General features: G+C 56.7%; 1 protein-coding gene across 1 annotated transcript in view; it reads right to left on the minus strand.

Annotated features, from left to right (window-relative positions):
* The window catches only part of AGO2 (argonaute RISC catalytic component 2), a 49,035-nt gene that overhangs the window by 11,675 nt on the left and 17,117 nt on the right, over positions 1 to 20,243 (minus strand). Inside the window, exons 3-12 of the mRNA XM_021688819.1 lie at positions 14,264 to 14,445; positions 12,039 to 12,175; positions 11,153 to 11,287; positions 10,305 to 10,392; positions 9,543 to 9,690; positions 8,773 to 8,892; positions 8,523 to 8,645; positions 5,485 to 5,618; positions 3,823 to 4,007; positions 3,014 to 3,173 (exon numbers count right to left, since the gene is read on the minus strand). Coding sequence (XP_021544494.1) covers positions 3,014 to 3,173; positions 3,823 to 4,007; positions 5,485 to 5,618; positions 8,523 to 8,645; positions 8,773 to 8,892; positions 9,543 to 9,690; positions 10,305 to 10,392; positions 11,153 to 11,287; positions 12,039 to 12,175; positions 14,264 to 14,445 — 1,412 coding nt within the window. The remainder of the gene's footprint in view (positions 1 to 3,013; positions 3,174 to 3,822; positions 4,008 to 5,484; positions 5,619 to 8,522; positions 8,646 to 8,772; positions 8,893 to 9,542; positions 9,691 to 10,304; positions 10,393 to 11,152; positions 11,288 to 12,038; positions 12,176 to 14,263; positions 14,446 to 20,243) is intronic.

A 20,243-nucleotide genomic window follows, 5' to 3' on the forward strand; every position in this document is an offset into this window, starting at 1 on the left:
GCAGCCACACACCCCAGCGTCTCCCCCACGGCATAGCGGCAGCTTGCGGCTGGGCTCTCCCCGCCCCCCCACAGGGTGTTGAGCAGCACCCCTGCTCTCTGCCCACGACGTGCCTGGGCACTCCCCCAGGTGAGAAGCACAACACGGGCTTCTTCTCCTCATCTCTTAAATGGGGCTGTGTTCCAGAACTTTCCTGAAGAGGACGTGTGCACGGAGTGTGGGAGCATGGGGTCACTTGCTAGCTTTGCGTTCTGGAGCTTACCCTCTCTACAGCTTACTTTTCTCTTCTGGAAAATGGAGACAATACGCACAGTTACACGAGCACGTGCAAATGCAAGCCAAGTGCTTTCAGAGGGCCTGGCCCGCCACACTCCCTAGGAGCTGCTGCCGTTCGGGCCCCTTCCTGCTCAGTGGTGAGCGGTGCCGTGAGCTTGCCAGCCCAGCCAGGAGCTGAACTCACTGGGGAATGATCCCCGGGGGCCTCCCGCTGGACGGAGCCCCTCCACCCGGAGCCCAGAGGTAGGGGGAAGGGCTTCGAGTGTGTATGCCACATATCAGTGTCCACAAAACATGGACCAGCTTCCCCCTTCAAGCCTCAGTGTGCTTCCAACTACACCTGGGGGTCCTGGGACACCGAAGCAGGGCTCACCGGCACTCCCTGCATGGGGGAAGATGCTGCCCATGGCCATGCTGATGGCCCTGCCTCTGGGCCCTGGCGTGGACGGTGGCCCTTCTCTGTAAGCCTCCAGGGCCCAGCCCCGGCCGTGTTCTCCCCAGCACCGCGCAGCCCACTTGACACTGCGCCCCGCCTCCCGACTTTCTTACGCCTGGAGCATCTGCACCCGCCGTTGTGACTCACACCTTCAACCAGGAAAACCACACCTGCCTGCAGACTCCTCTCCCTGACACACTCCCGCCCCCGCCATGCTCCCTCAGGTCCCTGGCTCCGCCCTGTGACTAAGCTCCTAATTAGGTGAACCCATTCACCATCTCCTGAGCAGCCTTGGGCCCCTCCCACCAGGCTTCCTGCTGCCATGGCAACAAGACTCCCTTCCACAAGGTCCCCCACCCCCGCATGGCAGAGACTCAGACCTCCTCACTAGGCCTGTCCACACCATGTGACACAAGACGCAGTGCCCTTGGGGTCCAGGACCCGCCTGGCTCTCCTCCCCTCCCTTCTGGGGCTCCACTGCTGGCTCCCCATCTCCACGACCTTTTACCTCTGAACTCTCCAGGGCAGCAGGCTTGGCATCCATCCTTTCTACACCCTGCCCTGGGGGATGTGGAATCGCAGGAGCCTTGTGGCTTTCAATACCACCTCTCTGCTGGGGACTCCTAAACACACAACCCTGATACCAGATCCCTATTTCCGCTCACCCACCCGTGACGCCCCTCCAGCCGGATCCTGCAAGCCCCACCTCTAGAGCGGGCCCTGCAGCCCCATCTTCCAAACACCATCTCTGGGCACCCACCCCACCCCACCGCCAGCATCCCTCCCGAGACAACGCAGGTGCCTCCTGGTCCCATTCCACTCGGAGCTGGAGCGGCCCTCTAGAACAGGAACCTCCAGGGGCTGTGTCCTGCCCGGAGGGAGCCCCAGGCCCCTCCAGCCCTCCGTCCTTTGCTAGAACAATCCCCAGCCGTGCCTGCAGGCTCCCACCCAGGGCCCTTGCCCAAACTGTGCCCTGGGGCTGGAACACCCTTCTCCCAGGCATCCCCACACACCTGCGACCTTGGCCCCTGCCGTCTGCTCAGTGCCACCTTCTCCACGAGATGGTCGCCATAGAAACCCCAGCTCCTTACCCTCCTGAACTCCTGTCCCTGCCATGATGTCACTGCTGCTCACCTGTCAAGCCCCAAGCGTGTGGGTCCCCGCACCAGAGGGCTGGGACTCTGGGTGCTGTGCTCACTGCTGTGGCCCAAACTCCTGGTACACAGTAGGCACCCACTAAACACAGAACCTGCTGACTCGGTGAACAGCACTTCGAGCTCACCACCTGCTCCTGATAGCTCCTCATTTCCTCCCAGGACCTTACCGTGAGGAACCAGTCTTCGGGTTCACGCGTATCAGGCTCTACCGCCCGCTAACTCCACTCAATGGCGGGAGCCGGAGTTTGGGAGGTGTGGCCCCCAGCCTGCGGCATCGCATGTAGACTCGCTAGCAATGTGCACACTTGGGTCCCAGTCCAGATGTGCTCGTCAGAACCTCTGCTTTAACGAGGCCCGAAGTGGGTTCGGGCGCTGGCCCAGCCGTGCCCACGCGAGGAGCCTGGGGGCCGACTGTTGCGTTCTGCACACACGGCCGCCTCTCCTCCAAGCACACAGAAGCAGCCAGACCGCCTCCTGTCCTCACAACTGCCCCTTCCACCTGCAGGGCGAGTGTGGCAAGCAATCCGCATTTCCCCATGTCTGCCATTCAAACGCGAACCCAAACGCCCAGAGGCTCCAGCAAGAACCGCCCCCCACACACAATATCTGTCTCTCCTGGCTGCAGCAGACAAAAGCTAATCTCCCCCGGGGCACCCAGGGCCCCACGCCGGGCCAAGAGGTACCAGGGGACCCCACAGCCCTGCCCACCACTCCCCTGCCAGCCCCGGACCCCGGCCCAGGGTCCGCCAACAGCACGCTCTGCCGTGGAGCCTCTCAGTTCCCAGGGCTCGGTTCCAGCACCGATGGCATCGGGCGGCGACGTGTGTCCCTCCATCGAGGCTCGTGTCCTAGCCGTTCCAGGTGAGCTCCGGCGCTGACCTGCTCACTCCTTTCACAGCGCGGCTGCCACGTCCCCGTTCCAGGACCCCTGCGCCCCTCTCTGGCCCCAGCTCGCTCAGGGAAGCTGGCCACGGCACTCCAGGACCCCCCCTTGTTCCCCAGACTCCGGGCAGCACTTCCCGCGTCTGCGGCATCCAGGACAGGGCTTGGCGCCGGGACCCGACATGGCACCCCTGTGCACTGCCCGGACCCCACTGGGAATCGTGCCGTTAGCCACTGCGCACGCGGGGAAGGGCCGGCTTACCTCCCCTGGGGCAGTAGGATGTTGTTCACGCCTCCCAGTTTGACGTTGATCTTCAAGCAGAGGTTGGACAGGGTCTGTGGCGTGGTCCTCTGCACGTTCTTCATCTGCACACACTGCGTGGCCATCCCCAGCACCGTGTCTCCCACGCGCTTGACCTCGGCTGTGGAGCACGAAAGATGCACACGTTGGCAGCTCTCACCGGCCCCTCTTCCTTCGCTCGCCCTGACAGCCCCCCACCCGGAAACTGCAGAGGCCACCACGGCAGCCCCGTATGTGGAAGAGCAGGTGACCGGCAGGCGGGGGAAAGTCTGGCCCCAGGGCTTGCGTTCTGCTCCGGCAGGAGTGAAGACCCTTTCAGGGACTTGCAGGGCTGCAGGGCGGTATGGGCAGAGCCAGGCTGCCACGGGGGGCTTGGCACTCCGGGCTAGGATCGCCGCCTTCTATCATGGTGCGCGGAGGTACGAGCAAAAGCTTGCGTCGTTAAAAAGAAAAATACTGGCATCCTCGACATCCACAGCACATGCACACCTGACATCAAAGTGCTATCTAGGCCCACACCCCTTGGTTTCTGGAATCTTCCGTGACGCAACTGTCAGCTGTTCCCCACACAGCCTGTGGAAACCGGGGACTTCCGGATAGAAACACTGATGGTGTCTTCTTTGCTCTTTGGATTTGTAGCTTGGAGGGAAGGAGCATGGCTTCCGATGCGGGATCAATGGGCCAGGCCCAAGCACTCCTCAGCGTGGCAAAAACACCAAGGACCCAGGCCGCAGCAAACCCCGACGGGGATCACGAGAGCAAAGGCTTACCATACACGGGGGTCTTGCCAGGCAGGATGACTACCACCAGCTGAAGGCCAGCGTACGTATTCTTCAGATGCCTGAACATGGGCTCCACGCTATCCGCCCCCTGGGCATATTTACAGAAGCACGGCTGGCCCTGGATCGGCATTCCAGCGTCCCTCGAGATCTTTCTGAGCTGCTCTGTGAAGGATCTGAAGGAGAAGGCTCATCAGACTCGAATGCACGGCGAGAGCCAAAGAATCCACACCAACCAGAGGCCCCAAGTAAAGGGCACTGGGAATCGTGCCCTTAACAGCCCAACCCCAAGTCACTTTTATTGACGTCCAAATCTAAGTTTAAGACCTGGACAGAACCATGGCAACGTGTTAACTCAAAGAGAAGCGACGCGCTAAGCACACACGTCCGTTCCCGCAAAGCCACTCCCAGGGTGCAGGGACAAGTGCTGTCCTGTTGGAGCAACGCACCGAGCCGTGCTGCCCACTCGGCAGGCCTGACCAGCGTCCAGGTTCTGGGACAGAACCCAGGACTCCGTTCAAAGCCAAACACCGTCCAAGGGAGGAAAACCGTGAACAGACTGTCCCCTTGGATTTGCCCCCTTTATTCTTGGGTGTACAACTCGGACTTGGACGACACAGCCATGGGGACGAACAGAACCAACCACAGGGAGAGTCACACCAGCAGCAGCTGCCAATGGGCCTGGTGGAGCCACGGTGGGGGGAGGGGCGCAGACCGATCAACAGCTTCTATTTTAAACTTAGGAATAAAAATAACATCGCCTTCTACAGCAAGGTAAGGATACTCGATCCAAGGGAGCCAGCATTCAGCCTCCTATACTTTAGTGCAGCTAAACAGACGTGTGTGTGTGTGTGTGTGTGTGTGTGTGCGCACGCGCCCACATTCACACCCACAGGCGGCTTCACCGTGGGGCCGTCTAGCTCCAGGCAAAATGAACGAAGGAGGCAAGGCCAGAACTCGGAGAGAGAGAGGCGCCCAGGGTCCACGCCCAAGCGACCTGGTCGCCTAAGCTGCTCTGTGCTCCCAGCTCCATCTGCTAGTGGCGCCCAGGACAAGGAGCCACCGAAGACCTGGACAGAACCAGCCCGCTGACGTCCGCGCTCAGGAACGTTTGGAGCCGGCCTCGGCTAGAATGTCAAGCAGCTACACTCCTCAGGCTTGGGGGAAGTTCCCTCCTGCTTCAACCGGGACAGGCGGGAAGCTAAAGCTTTCTTTCCGCTGTTAGGTCTGTTTGCCACAAAAGCGTGAGCGGCGAAGCTGCGTGTTTATGGTGCTACTTTCAAAGGGTCCGACGCCTGGACCAGGCCAGGACGATTGAGAAATACGAAGCTCAAGTGGCTTTTTTTAAAGTCACTTGACTTAACTGAATGTAATTTTCTCTTTTGCATCTAATTTTCAAGCTTCTTCTTCATTTACAGTTTTATTTCTTATATAACCTGCGTTACTTCTCCACACGCCCTCCACCAATGAGTCCGAGAAGTTAACAGCAGCCTCGAGGTGGCCCACGAGTCCGGGCAGGTGCTCTCTGCCGGGGGAAGCCTACCAACCCCACCATCAACACCCGCTGCGCCCCCCAGCTGCCCAGCCCCCCGCCCCCCGCCCCCCGGCTGGCCCGCCCAAGGCCGGGTGCGCCTGCCCCTCAAGCAGCCTTACTTAAGGTGGACTTCCGTGCACTGGCGCTGGGGGGCGAAGCACGCGATGGCCCACACCTTGATCTCAATGCCTGTGTGAAACTGCTTGTTCCTCATGTCCCACACGCCCTGGACAGGGGTGGCGATCGCTTTATTCTGCAAATGGCAAGACGTTTAGAGTGAGGAAAAATGGGAAACACATCCCTCTGACCCTGGATCGTGTTACTTTCCTACTGCTGCTGGTCCCCTGATCAGGTGGTGCTCCTGAGGCTGAGAACTGGGCCCTTGTGTAGTCTGCCATCCCTGACTTGCCCAGCCGTGCAAGTGGGCCAGAGACGTCTGCAGAACGGATGGATGGACAGATGAAGAGCTGGACGTGAGATGGGGCATGGAAGGATGGATGGAGGAACAGAGGAGGAAGGAAGGAAGGAAGGATGGAGGGAGGGGCAGATGGGGTCAGAAGAGGAAGGATGGATGGAGGGAGGGGCGGATGGGGTCAGAAGAGGAAGGATGGATGGAGGGAGGGGCAGACAGAGTATGGAGGGATAGATGGAGGGGTGGATGAGTAGACAGATGGAAGATGGATGGACCGATGAAGGGAGGGGCGGATACAGGCCGGGGAGAGCAGAGAGGCCCAGAATTCCACACAACCTCGGGGGCAGCCCGGAGGAATGCTACAGGAAGCTTCCTGGTTGGTTCAGAACATGCTCTCACTTATTCTACCTCCTCTCTTATCAGGCCGACAGCCGGGGAGCGGGGTGGCCGGGGGAGAGAAGTCAAGGTGCCTCCTCCCAGTCCTGGCCGGTGAGCAGATGGGCCAGAGAGGACCCCGGCACTGCTCACGCCACTGTCTGCCGTGGTTTAAGGAACGGAAGCTACCCCCTCTGGTAAAGACAGAGCAGGGGACACATCCACCAGGGTTTGTCCTCTCTCAGCCAGAAAGGACCAGGCCTCAGCACCACCAGAGGAACCCCTGGACTCCCTTCCGGGGAGGGCTGGCGGCGGGGGGCATGGCTGTCCAGGCCGGTGGGCACCGCCAAAGGACGGGCTGCACCTGAGCTCCTGTCACTTGGTTATGGGAGCGTTTCTAGTGGAAAACATTTTTTATTACAAAAGTCACACAAGCCTATTGTAAAAAACAAACATTTTAGAAATGAACTCTTTTCTTTCCAATATTTTTATAACTATTTCCCCGCTGCTACTAGAGACAGGCTTCTGTAAGAGACAGCCCCCCACCAGTCTGGTATTCCAGACTCAGTGCACACACGTGCACACGCACACACACGCATGCACACACACACGCACGTACATGCACACGCACACACACGGTTTCAGCAGACATGGGCTCTTAGGACACATGCGATTCTCAGCCTCAGCACCGCTGACATTCAGACTGTCCTATGCACTGCGGATGTTAGCAGTTCTTGTCACCAGATGCCAGCCTCCAGACATCGCTAAACGTCCCCTGGGGGGCATTTAATGTCTTGCTCCAACAATGGACAACAAGTAGGGTAGGTGAAGAAAAGTGTGTGTTCTCATTAAAATGTTTCAGAGATCTGGAAAAATGTGTTCATTTAGAAGCATCAAAAACTTCCCATCCCTACAATTCTAATATTTTTGCAAGATGAGTTACAAGAGCTCTTTTGTCTTCCAGACTACTCCTGTATTTCTTGAGTCAGAAAGTCGAAACAGACATAAGCAGACAGATTTGCGGTCCCGATTTGATCACCCAAGGGCCACGTAAATCTCTATTTCTAGCCATCTCTCCACTTACTTGTGAAAGGGAATCACACACTCTTCCTCCTAGGGTTTTAAGAAGGGCTCAAAAAGGTGCTATGTTTGCAGCACGTCTGGACATAGCAAGTGCACAAGTGAGCTCAGAGCCCGGAAGCCTTGCTCAGAAGTCTCCTTCAGAGGGCGGGCACCAGGATGGGGGCCCCCACACACAATACCGTGCAGTGAAAGTCCAAAAGAACAAGCCACACGTCACATACATATGGAACCATCTCCAAGACCTCTATGGGCTCTAAGAGAAAGTTTCAAGTACAAAGAGGCGTATTTAATGTTACTAATTGCACCAAAAGGGATGAAAACTCATGTGAATAATCCCTGGGCAGCTTTACAAGATAAAACACCAATCACTTCCTGGGAGAGCAAGTGAGACCTGGGGAAAGAGTCTTCTTCCTATAATGCTTTGTTTTGCTGTGTTGTGCTTTGTAAGTAGGCTCCAGGCTCAACGTGGGGCTCAAACCCATGACCCTGGGATCAAGACTTACAGGCTCTTCCCCTGAGCCGGCCAGGTGCCCCCCTCCTGTAGTTCTTTGTGCCTTTTGAACTTTGGAACATTATAAAAAGCAGAACTTAACGTTTTACACTAAGAAAGGGGAAAACCCTACAAACAAAACCAGGCCTTGCTATGGGTCCTGAGGACGAGGGTAAAAGGCAGAGTCACTCCAATCTTCCATCAGAGCTTGTGGGTGAGCAGCCCGCAATGAGTGAGGCTGAGGCCCCCGGGGCCCCGCCACCCACCCGGTAAAGCCGTGCTCCGCGTCTGGGGGCCCGGCCCTGAGGAAGTGCATGAAGACCCTTCCCATGAGCTCTGCAGGGCTCAATGGACAGGATCGCTTTATGATGTGCTGATGAAGCCAGGCATTACACCAGCAAAAACAAACAAAACCTGAGTGACTAACAGCTCTGTCTGTCACCAAATACCTCTAACACTGAAGTTAGAAAAACAGAAAAGAAGTCTAAGTTTCTGGAAAATAATTCATCAGTGGCAGAGGGCCCAAAGAACAATGCTTTCCAGATTTCAATGGGGTAATAAAAATCACCTTTTGAAAAAATAAAAGTTATTCTGAAAATCCTCAGAAAGGGCCCAGCAACTCAGTCCTTACTGAGGCCCCGTAACGTGCACTGGCTTGGACTAGAGTGGCAAGAATTCCTTACCTTGGCCACGGTCTACACCTCTGGCATGGTTCTGACCCGAGGGGGTCAAAAGTTCCTGCTCCACCATCACCTGCCAGACACACGGCGTGTCCCCCGAGCCCCGCCCCCACGTACCCTGCCCCCGTAGAGGATAGAGGGCGGCTGGAGGACCCGCCCGGTCACGTCTGTCATCTCGTCCTTGACCATGATTCCAAATTCACGAACATACGGATCTGTATTAAAACTTGCACTTCGCATCTTGAAAAGGAAAAAAGAAATAAGCCGTGTCTGTCCCAAGCACCAGGGGCTCCCTTGCCCGGCGCCACGTACCACAGTCCCCATGGTGTCCCCACCCCCGGGCTGGCCCTGGGAACGTGACGCTCACCAGCTTGCTAATCTCTTCTTGCCGATCCGGCGCTGACCTGGCGGTCGCTCTGATCATGGTTGAGGTCTGATTGTCGGTCAGTTTTTTGATACATCTCTGTCCTGCCACTATGTTACAGACCTACAAAGAAGAGACAGGGCGTTGGCCCCGGTGCTGGAGGACAGGCGGGGGTCTGGGCTGAGCGTGGTGCCCTGGCTCAGCCTGTGACACATCCGTCTCTTAGCCACACATGGCGAGGCGCCCCGCACACACCATAGTGGCCGTCCCTACGACCCTCCAGGATTGGGGCTGCTCAGGGCCCGCGGTCGGCACCAGAGATCCTCCTGGGTGAGCCTGGCCTGGCACCAGTGCGTGCTGGGAACCTCACAACGTAGGAGCATGAAGCTGCGTGCTGATGGGGAGGAGGCCGGCCTTCTGGACCAGGGCCCAGGAAAACCACCTGGATATTTGGGTAGCTGGACAAGTACAGAGAATTTAAGGCACTAACAGAAAAGAGTTAAAACGTGGGCCTCAGCTTTAGCATTTAATCTTTCCCTGGGCCAGGATTTTTCCAACAGTAAGTGAAGAAATAGTAGCTTTTCTGAGCATCTTCCACCCTGTTCAAAGGGCCTGCTGGGCACAACGGGCACGTCCTGAATGGGCCCACGAATCCCACGGGAGTCACCACACCGTTTCATTCTCGGGGAGGCAGGCGCGAGGGGCATCACTGGCCTGAGGCCCACGGTTCTCCCACCAGCCCCAGAGCAGCGCGGACAGGAGACGGGACTTGCCTCGAGGGGAAGGTAGGTGTGTTTCTGCTCCTGTCCGACTTGTAAACACGGGAGGTGGGGGTAGCGCAGAACCAGCTTGTGCCTGTCCTTGAAGTACTGGGCCACCGTGCACTCCACCGTCTGCCCGCTCTCCTGCTGGAGCGGGAATCTAGGGAAGCCAAGAAGGGGCTCAGGCAGCAGACCCCACATGAGCCCGCTCCCCCGGTCTGCTTGCTGAGGGCTGGAGAAGGTGGGTGGGGGTTGGGGTGGGGGCAAATGTCCAAAGCACCTTCCAGGGGTCAAAACCAATCATGCCCTTCGGACAGGTAGTTCCTAAACTTCCGTATTATCTCTGGAGTTGCGAAATAAAAAACACTGACATGCATGTAACATGCAACAATCACAGATCCCAGAGATCTACAGGGTAAGTAAGGAAGTAGCCACGCCTTGGCGGTGGGGGGCGCCTACTGATCCCCGCTAGCTCCCAGCACCGGCTCAGCACTAAGGACGGGAAAACAAACAAAAATGACCCTCTCTCGCCTGTAAAATTCAAGAGGGAAAATCAACAAGGAGCCACCAACCCCTTCCCACCCCGTACGGTGCAATTTCATGATTTTATCTCATTGGATGCAGTTTGGTTCTACTGAGGCAAAGGCATGGTTCCAGAATTCTGAACTAGAATGAAATGATCCTTCCCAGGAGGGTCACTGCTCTGGAGTTGGGCCATCAGAGGGACCGCGGAGAGTGGGTCCGGGGCGGGGGGGGGGGGGTGGGGCCATTTACGTTTGGTGGCTGGCGGGCCGCCGGGTCACGTTGCACACACGGTATTTCCTCTTCATCTGCCCACAGTGCGTTATCTCCACCTTTAGACCTGGCAACACAGAGCAGCCCGGCCTCACAGTCAAGCCCCGGCCTGGCCCGGAGCATGGGCCCCACTTCCTGAGCACCGGCTGTCCCCGGAGCCCACAGACCCCAGGGGAGGGTGTTCCGCAGCAGCTGCAGGGCCGCACTTGCCCTGAGTGCGGGGACCTGTGCGCAGGGCCCGGCTCACCCACGGGGATGCCTTCTGCCCCAGAAATGCCAAGGCCAGAGGCTGGACACAGTTCTTAAAGATAAAAGAGACGATGTTGGCTCAGCGAGACTTTGTGCTTCCTCCAGGACTATTTTTAGCAGCCGGCACTTCTGATGGCCTTTAGAAAGCCCTGAGGAGGACAGGTGCGGAGGGGCGTGGGCGACAGGTGCTGGCCGACTCTCCACGGCTGGGCCAAGGGCCCGAGCCAGGCCACTGCACTCGGGCCGTGTTTCCCTGAGTGGAAAGCAGGCTTGGTGGGTAGGTGCCCAGGACAAGGCATGAAAGCGTGCTCCCCATTCCAGACAAGCATGAGGTACTGGTAACAACCACACGCTGCTCTTTGCTCCGAGAGCCCAGTGACTTGCACGCACTGGTCGCTGACCCCGTGGAAAGCCGTTTACTGAGAACATCACTGTTCCCGTGCTGTGAAATGGGCTTAGTTCAAATCTGTGCTAATTCTCGGGATGGCTAATCACTCTCGCCGCCTTCATCCCCTTAGGAGCTCAGGAAGTGCAGCGAGGGGGAAAGTCAGGGCCTCACACGCAAGGCAGCAACCCACCTTTGATTTCTTTGGTAAACTTTACCCTTTGGGAATCTGTCAGAGGTTTCTGTTGTTCTTCAATACTTTTAAAATCCAAAACTTCACAAACAAACTCAATTACTGGCTGTGCCTTATAAAATGCAGTTGCTGAGACTGTAGGTGGAAAGAGAGAAAAGTAAAAGCTGATGTGAGATGTGCCCAACGGTGCCCCTTGCAGGCCGGCCACCTGGCTCTGTTCCCCCATCCCCGGGGTCCACCTCTGGGCCTTAGGGTGGGACAGAGCCAGAGGGGGCTGCCCCATACTCCCTCTGCTCAGGGCCCAAAGATAAAGTCACCGTCTGAGAATAAGATTAGGTTTAAAATGAAACCCCACCAGATCACAACAGCCATGACTGTGGATTTTCTGACTGTCTCCTGGTGCAGATCTCTCTGAAGCGTACTGTTCCTTGCGTGATCCAACCCTGAGTCTCCCGCGAGGGCAGGGCACCCTAAACCCGGAGGAGACCAGCCAGAAGGCAACCGACCAGGCAGGCCCCTAGCCAGCTATCCCGCACTCCTACCAACCAGGCTGCATAAGGAAAAGGCAAGATGGTGGGCGGGCCTAGCGGTGGGAGGTCAGTTCACACCCCCCAGAAACACTGGCCCTGCCTGGTGGACAGAGGCAGCAGCATCTGGGAACGAGTCAGGGACGCAGGCCCGTCTCAGCGCCCCGAACCTCAGTCTCGGGAGCGGGCCCTGCGGGTGGTTCTGAGGATCACGTCTCACAAGCAGGTGAGGGAGGCCAGGTGTGGCAGCATCTGAGGCTCGGGCGGAGGCCACACAGGCGCTGGCTCCCCCAGGTCTCGGCCCCTCGGTGACGCTCCAACCCCCCCCCCCCGATGACAAAGACTGGGGCTTCGCTTACCATCGATATTTAACATCATTTTCCAAAGGGAAGGTCGGACGGACTGATGGAAGCCAAACCACACTTCCCGGCCCCCGCCAAGGGGGTTGGAGCAGCCCTCGGACGCTGTAAAGAAGGAGCGGCCCACAGGGGTGTACCTGAAACAAGAGACCCCCTGTCTGATCAGAAAGAACAGGCTGACGCCAAGTTTGCTGCTCATCGTGACAAGCAAGCAGGCAAACACTCACACGTGCCAACGGTTCCGCCGTTTTTACCGAACTGCACTTTGCAGGCGTCCGTGGCTGATGCTGAGGAGCACTGTTTAAGGCACAGCCTCGGGGACGCGGGGCCTCGGCACGCAGGGCGCAGGGGAGCAGCTGGTCTCCCACCCACCGTGCTTCTGGATTCCCGACGCGGGCTCTGGCTGTGCAGGGCCCAGGGCGCACAGGGTGTCCCTGGCTTCATCCGTGTTTCTGACCCTCCCCACCCCCCACCCCGTACTTTAATGCTCATCCTCCAGGGCTTAGCTGTGCGCAGCGCTTCACATCTTTCTAGGACAGCGCAGTGCTGCGTGTGCAGGGACGGGTGGAAGGAGCGTCTGCCAAGTGGCCACCGCAATCAGGCCAAGGCGGCTGGACTGAAGCAGCCCCGGGCCGGGGGGAGCCTGGCTGCTTTGCCTGGGACCATGTTGGGACGTAGAACCCAGCATCCATTCCCCGCTCCACGCAGCTCCTCTGCAGGGGAGGCTCTCAATATGGGGGGGGGGGGGCGGCGGGGAGCTCGGCCTCCCAGGCAGGATGGTAAGGTGGATGTGTGGGAAGACCCGCACGCCGTCCAGGGCCCGGCTGCCCACAGTGCACGGAGGGCAGGAAGCCGCCTGCATGAGGCGCACACCGAGCAGCTGCACCAACGTGCCTGGTCCCCCAGGACGCGTCCTCACCAAGGATCCAAAAGGAAGATGCTTCTTTTAGGGGTTGTGTTATCCACCTACAGGCTGCACTATCAACCGGATGGTGGGGATGGTCCTCTCTCTCTCCCCCTGACCCATGTTAATCCCGCCACTTTTTCTATTATTTTTCCAAAATGAAAGGAGACTTTCCTCCTGATTGTAAAAGTAACATGGTAATTAATTCAAAACTCAGAAAACAAAAATCACAGTAATTTCCGCCACTCATTTGAAAAATGTATTCAACGTTTTGGCAACTGCCTTTCTAGATTTTTTTTTTTGCACCCACCTGCCTTCCTGCCAGCAGAAGTTCCAAGCAGTAGCAGATTATACCCCGGGGGCCGGGGGAAGGATCCCTGCTAGGAGTGACACCTGCCCGGTATCTGGTTGCCCCCCCGCCAAGTCTGGAGACTGAGAACATCAGGGTCCCCTTAAAATCCAACGAGGCACTCCAGAGCACCTTCTCTCACCCCCACAAAGGGACAAAGGGAGCCCCACTCCCTCCTCAAATCTTAGAGCTTTGTCAGTCAAGGAGAGGTCAGCAAGGAGGCTCATTTCTCCTGTCACTGGTTCATTCAAACGGTTCCCGAGGCCCCGGCAGGTGCTGCACACATGGGAAGAGCAGGTGGTCCCAGATCAGACCCCGAGGTCTGCGTGTGGCAAAGCGGCCTGGCTCGTACGAGGCTGAGACACAGGGAAACAGTGCAGCCCTGCCACCTGGCAGAGTATGAGCCGTTCAAGTGTCCAATCACCCTCTGTCCCAGGAAGTTCAAGTGTGGCGATTTGTGGAATAAACCAACGGTCCGAAGCATCGTGTCGCCTGCAGTCTCAGCGTCCTTCATGCTGTGGGTGCTCCATCAAGTAGGATACTGGGAGTATCACTCTACTATTACAAGTCCTACCCGTGAAGGCCACAGACACAGAACATGCTCATAGTATCAGGCAAGTGAAAAATCATGCCCACTGTGCACAAAGACGGGCAGACCATCTTTTTGTTCCACGTTGAGAATTCCAGTGATTTCCTTTTTTTTAAAGTAATCTCTGCCCAACACAGGGCTTGAACTCACAACCCTGAGATCGAGAGTCACGTGCTCTATTAACTGAGCCAGCCAGGGGCCCCTGGTGATTTATTTTTATATTAAAAATGTTTCATGTTAGTATTGCTATAATTTCCATCATAGAAATCCATGGCCATCACCACCCCGACTCCAACACCTCATTCATCCTTGCACAGAGATTTCATATTCTCCAGGTAATGCTCAGGGTCAGAAGCAGATGCTCCCGCTTCCTTGGACCTCACCTCATGGATGGCAAATGCCTCATGACCACATCCAGGGCCTGGATCGTCTCGAAGGGGACGCTGGGCAGCCGCCCCGAAAGTGCATCGTGTAACGCCTGTAAGCTCACGCAGGACACCCACTTGATGGACACCTTGAAGATGCGGTCTTTCCCTTCTCCAGGCAACGTGACCTCCAGCTCCACCTGGAGGAGATCCAGAGCATGCGGTTACTCACACTTGCCCCTTAAGAAGCTACTGGGAGGGTGAAGGTGGTGCAACAGCCCTGGGTTGGGAAATTCTAGCTCATCCTTTATCCCACCAGGCACACATGGGCATGGGCACCGTGACTGACACGGGACCCAGGATTTCTGCCTGGCCCTGCACACAGAGGCAGCTTGGAGAGGCAAGCAGCGAAAGACGGTATCGTGAGGAGGCTCCGCCAGAGCGGGGCGGGGGGCCCAGACGGGGTGGGGAGACACAGGCAGGGGGCCTGGGAGCCAGCCGAGGGTCCTGGAGAGTTATTTCCCAGGGGAACTGAAAATGTTGCAATGGGTCTGGGGATTCCCATTTTCTGGGTCCCTTAGGAGTCCACAAACTAGCTTTGCAGTGAATAAACCATGAACAAAAAGCCTTCCTAGGACAGATGTGTGGTAAAACAAACAGGCAAATGCTAACCACTGCAGATTCTAGACGGGTGGGTACCCGCCTACAATGCGTCCACCTTTCCTCTGACTAAACCAGGTTCACGATGAAATGTGGGAAGATCAGAGAGTGTGGGTGGTGGGGACTCGCACTGGGCTCTTCCCCACCGTTTCCAGAAGCTGTTCTACGGGACAGTCTGCGACCCAAGGGCATTGGCACCTCCACGTAGAGAACATGCAGAGAAAAAAGCTTCCACTACAAGACCCCATCAGAATCTCCTGGGAAGAAATTAAAATTCTTAGCCAAACGTCAGAATATTTGCCACAATAGTGCTCAACGGTCTCCAACAGCTCCGTCCAACAGAATTTTCTGTGATAACGAAAACAGTCTCTTCCTGCGCTGCCCAGGACGCCAGCCACTGGCCCAATGTGGCCGCTGAGCACTTGCAATGTGAACAGTGTGGCCGAGGGACTGAATTTTCAGCTTTGTTAACTTTTCATGAATCCACATTGACACGGTCGCGTGTGGCCAGTGGCTGGCGTCCTGGACAGTGGTCGGGAGCGTGCCCCCGTGACTCACTCCCTGAAGCAGACAGTCTCCTCCCAACTGTGAGGTGCTCCTCGCCCATGCGCCTGGCTCCTCCTGGCACCCAGACCCACCTTTACCCCATCACTCACTGCACCACTTACGATCCCGCAGCTCAGTGGCTGGTAGCTGAGGAGTACGTCCCGAACACATGGCCCACACAGACCCCACTCGGGTGGTGACTGAAACATGCCATAAACATCGAAGCCAATATTTGTGAAGTGTCTAATGTGACAGGTCACGGATTACATATATTTTATCCTTAAACATCCAAAGATCCCAGGAAGGAAGACTTCATTCACTACTTTTTATATATAAAAATACAAATGTTCAGACTAGAGGTCCAGCCCACTCCCCACCTGTCACCGGGGGGCCACCACCCTCAGGGCAGCACAACACAGATGTGTCCCCCCAAGCCTGCGAGTCCCGGGAGGAAGAGGGTTCCGCCCCGCTGCCTGTGCGCCTGGAACGCCCTCCCCCAGCAGGTGCCTGGAAAACTCCGGGGCGGGAGTCACGACCCAGGTCAAGCGTTCCAGCCACATCAGGCTCCTCCCTGCCCTCCTCACTCCCTCCTCACGCAGCAGGCCTGCAGGCCACTCTCCGCTCCTGAAGCACACCTTCCCTCATGCACTCACCACACCACGTTCAACCGTCATGAGAGCTACAAGCCGACCGCATGCACCGAAGTCACCTGCACACCTGTGTCCTGGAGGACACCTGCCCAGCAGCCCTCAGGCCACCGCCACGCCTGGCAGCCACTAACGGCCCATGACCCAAGGCCCAGCGCGGAGACGGCAGTGAGAGAGAACAGACACTTCCAGGCGCACGGACCTCAGGATGGAAGAGCAAGCGGGACTGAGCCACAGGACAAGGTCCCTTCCGGAAGGAAATGATAGATGTTATGGTTGCACACACAGCTGCTAAAACCAGGAAGACCAGAACCACAGTGAGCCGTCCCCTCACACCTGTCCGAAAGGCTAGGATCAAAAGACGACCAGTACAGAGTGCCGGCGGGGACACAGCCACCGTGGCAGACAGTACGGAGGGTCCGCAAAAAGCGAACAGCAGGAGCACCACACGGTCCAATCCAGTAATGCCACTACTAGAGATCTACCTACAGAAAATGAAAACACTAATCTGAAAAAGACATGCGTCCCTGAGCAGATCGCAGCATTATCTTCGATGGTCAAGACAGGAAAGCAGCCCAGGTGCTGCTGACCAACAAATGGATAAGGAGGTGCTATCCATGCATAATGGAATATTGCTCAGCCATCAAAAGGGGGGGGGTCTCTTGCCATTGGCAACAACATGGATGGATCTGGAGGATATTATGCTAAGTGAAACACACAGAGAATGACGAACACCATAGGATTGCATTTATATCTGGAATTTAAAAAACAAATGAACCAGGAGAAAAACGGAAACAGACTTGTAAATATGGAGAACAGACTAGTGGTCACGAGAGGGGAGGGGAGGGAGGCTGGGTGAAGTACATGGAGGGGATGAAGAGGTACACACTTCTGGGTATAAAATAAGTAAGTCACAGGGATGATCAGTGCAGCTCGGGGAATATGGCCAATACCGTCATGACCTGGTGTGGCGACAGGTGGTGACCACACTCATCATGGGGAGCATTTTGTAACGGACAGAATTGTTGAATCACTATGTTGTATACCTGAAACCAATACAGTGCTGCATGTCCACAATACTCCAATTAGAAATAAAAGTCTGAAGATGCCCCCCCCCACCCCGATCCTGCGTGACTATGGCTGGCAGCCTCCGTGGGAAGGGATGCGCTGGGGCTCAGGCACGCGGAGAACCTGCCCTTAAGGAGATTAGAGTCTGGCCTTGAGCACAAATGATGTTTTTATGAAGTAATGAGGCATTCAGATAAACAAACCAAACTTTTCTTTGCAAGAAAAGCACTGCAATACCATTTTGCCACGTCAATTAAGAAAATGTGGAAAAAAGTTAAAAAGTGGTAATTACAGGAGGTGATGGATGTGTTAATTGTGGTGATCATTCCACAACATATACATATATCAAGTCATCATGCACACTAAATATATGCAATTTTATGTGTCAATTATACCTCCGTAAAGCTGGGGGAAACGCTTCCACAAGCAAACTAAGCGGGGGGGTGGAGGGGGTGTATTTTCCTTCAGCAAAAGATACTTCTACCCATGTTTAAGGGGGTTCCGGCCTGGCCTCCTCGTGGCCCCACACAAAGGGAGCAGAACCAGCTCCAGGCCCCACGAGTCTGCCACACACAGGGTGCCTCGAGGGGCTGCCTGGCACACCTATCCGACAGCTTCGGGACAGTGGCACCTTCAGAAGAAATGCCCCATCACGGGGCGGGGCGGCGCCGGCCTTCGGCTGTGACGCCAGCCTCAGGACACCCTCATGTCGGTCTGGGCCCCGGCCAGCAGAGTCCGTCCACACACCAAGATACTTCAATTTCTCACCAACCTGCCGCTCTCGGTCCCAACAACGCAGCAGCCCAAGGCTGCTGACTGGAGGTGGTGGGACGCAGGGGCTGCCTGCTACACCCCGGCCCGGAGAAGCGAGAGTCAGTCTCTCCAGACAGACCAAAGGCCCACACTCAAAGTCTCCAGAGCTGCCCCGGGGGAGCCCCACGGGGACACCTACCCCGCGAGGAGCGGGAGAAGAGCACCGTCAGTGACCGAGAAACCGTGGACGGGGGAGGCAGGGGTGTTTCCACCGGGTTCTCTTGTCTACAACTGGGCTGTTGTGTGGCCGAGGCCCCGGGAACTCACTGCCACCTCTTCTGGGGAAAGAGAGGCAGTATGGGCAGGGCCCGGGGCCACCCCCCACCGAGCCTTCCCGAGCGGGCCATGCAGGTCACGTCATGGGCGAGATGTGTGCAGGGCGCTGATATGAAAGGCCATCTGTCACTGCTCGGCAACCAGCCTCTTCAAAAGCCAACTGTCGTCCCTCCAAATCACTTTGGACAAAACCACAGTCCTTCCTCGTACGTCTGCGAGGGGCGTGGGGACTCAGTCACCCTCATCAGTGCGACCCGCAGGGTACCAGCAAGTGGCGGCTCTGCCAGGTGAGAGCCACACCTGCCGAGCACCTCTGACCCGGGCCAGCTGGCTTCAAGGCACTTGGACAAACGCTGTGGCTCCCAGAGGGACCCTTAGCGCTGAGAGGCAGCAGAATAGCCCCAAAGAGCAGACAAGGCTGAGCAGACCCTTTACCTGGATGCTGCCCAAGGAAGGGACCTGACGGGTGGTTCCCTGCCCCCACAGCCTCTGCCCTCCCCTCCTGCCTGCCCTCAAACCTCCTGACCCTCGGAGCCAGCGCGGAAGCCTCTCTGCCCTGCCCAGAACCCCCATCACCTGTTCAAGTCAGCAGTCAGCGGGCTTGCGCTCACGGCCCCGGCCTGATGTGCCGCACAGAGCCGAACAGGCGGCAGCTCCAAGCCGTGTGTTTGTGCAGACATGTCCTCCCTTCCACGCGGGGTCTCTTACTGATTCGAGTTGTGCCCCTGGCCTGACGTGTGACTGCCTTCTAGGAATGCCTTCCCTGAATAAGCAGAGAGAGACCGGAGCTACAAGAAGCTGAAGACCCAAAGAGGGGTCCCAAGGCTGGACCCAGTGCCAGGAGCAACAAATGACATACATTCTGATCTCGCAAATCACATTATGTCACTGGGAAGAGGGCCTGGGAGTTAAACCCCAAATGGTGATCAACTCCTACAGCTTCCTCAGTCTCAGATTCTGAAACGTGAGGGCCTGGCCTGGGCCACAGCATCTCTCAGCCCAACCAGGGTGCCTGGCCTCCCACACAGGGGCTGGACTTAAAGTGCGTGCGCTACTTAGCAGGAGAAACGGTAAATTACAAGCGCTGCCTTCCGTGAGTAAGGGCCACGGGCCACGGGCCACGTTTTGTGTGCAGACCTGGACGAGAGCCCCCTGCAGCCCCCATCCAGCCACCAGCACACACAGGTGAAGGGGACAGTAAAGGATTTTCTCGGGCTACAGAAGTGCCCATCACACAAAGAAAAGTACTTTACAAAAAAAAAAAAAGTAAAAGAAAACAACAGCAAGAGACGATTTGCCACAAGAGGTGAGTATCTGGGAGCAGGAAAGGGGCCACATCATATCAGCTCTTAAACTGAAGAGATTAACATCTGCATATCGCAACTGTTTGACAGAAACTGAAAAATGATGGGAAGCAGCGGTCTGGGGCAGGCTCTCCATGCTCATCTGCAGAACGCACAAAAAGCAGGGGGTGAAACTTGAGAGCATGGAGGGCACATCCTGACCTCTTAGACCACTAACCACACCCAGCAGTCTCTGCTGGCCGTGTTGTAATTAAGTATTTGAAACCCTGACGACTCTAAGTATGATTTGGGACCAGCAGTATGGGCATCACCTGGGAGCTGTGTCGGAGAAATGCAGACCCCCTTCCCCCAGGTCCTGCATCAGGGGCACATGCAGCTCATCACTCGTGGAGATCCTCTTCCTGGGGGGGATTCATTCAGTTTTCACAAGAACCCTGGGAGGTGGCTTCTGTACACCACCCCCCCCCCCCCCCCTTCTTTTATAGATGTGGCACTTGGGGCTTTAAGATGGCTTCCTCAAGGTCCCACCCCAGGAGAGGGCAACGCAAGCACCTGAATCAGGTCCTGGTTTACCCCAGAGCCTGGTTAACTTCTATAAGGACAAGTTTCAAATTTGAAAACTGTATCGACTCCCCCACTCCTTCTGAAGGAAAATGTTCCTATGCCCCGCCTAGTGTCTGATTA

Source organism: Neomonachus schauinslandi, chromosome 4 (genome assembly GCF_002201575.2).
Source record: "Neomonachus schauinslandi chromosome 4, ASM220157v2, whole genome shotgun sequence".
Lineage (NCBI taxonomy): Eukaryota > Metazoa > Chordata > Mammalia > Carnivora > Phocidae > Neomonachus > Neomonachus schauinslandi.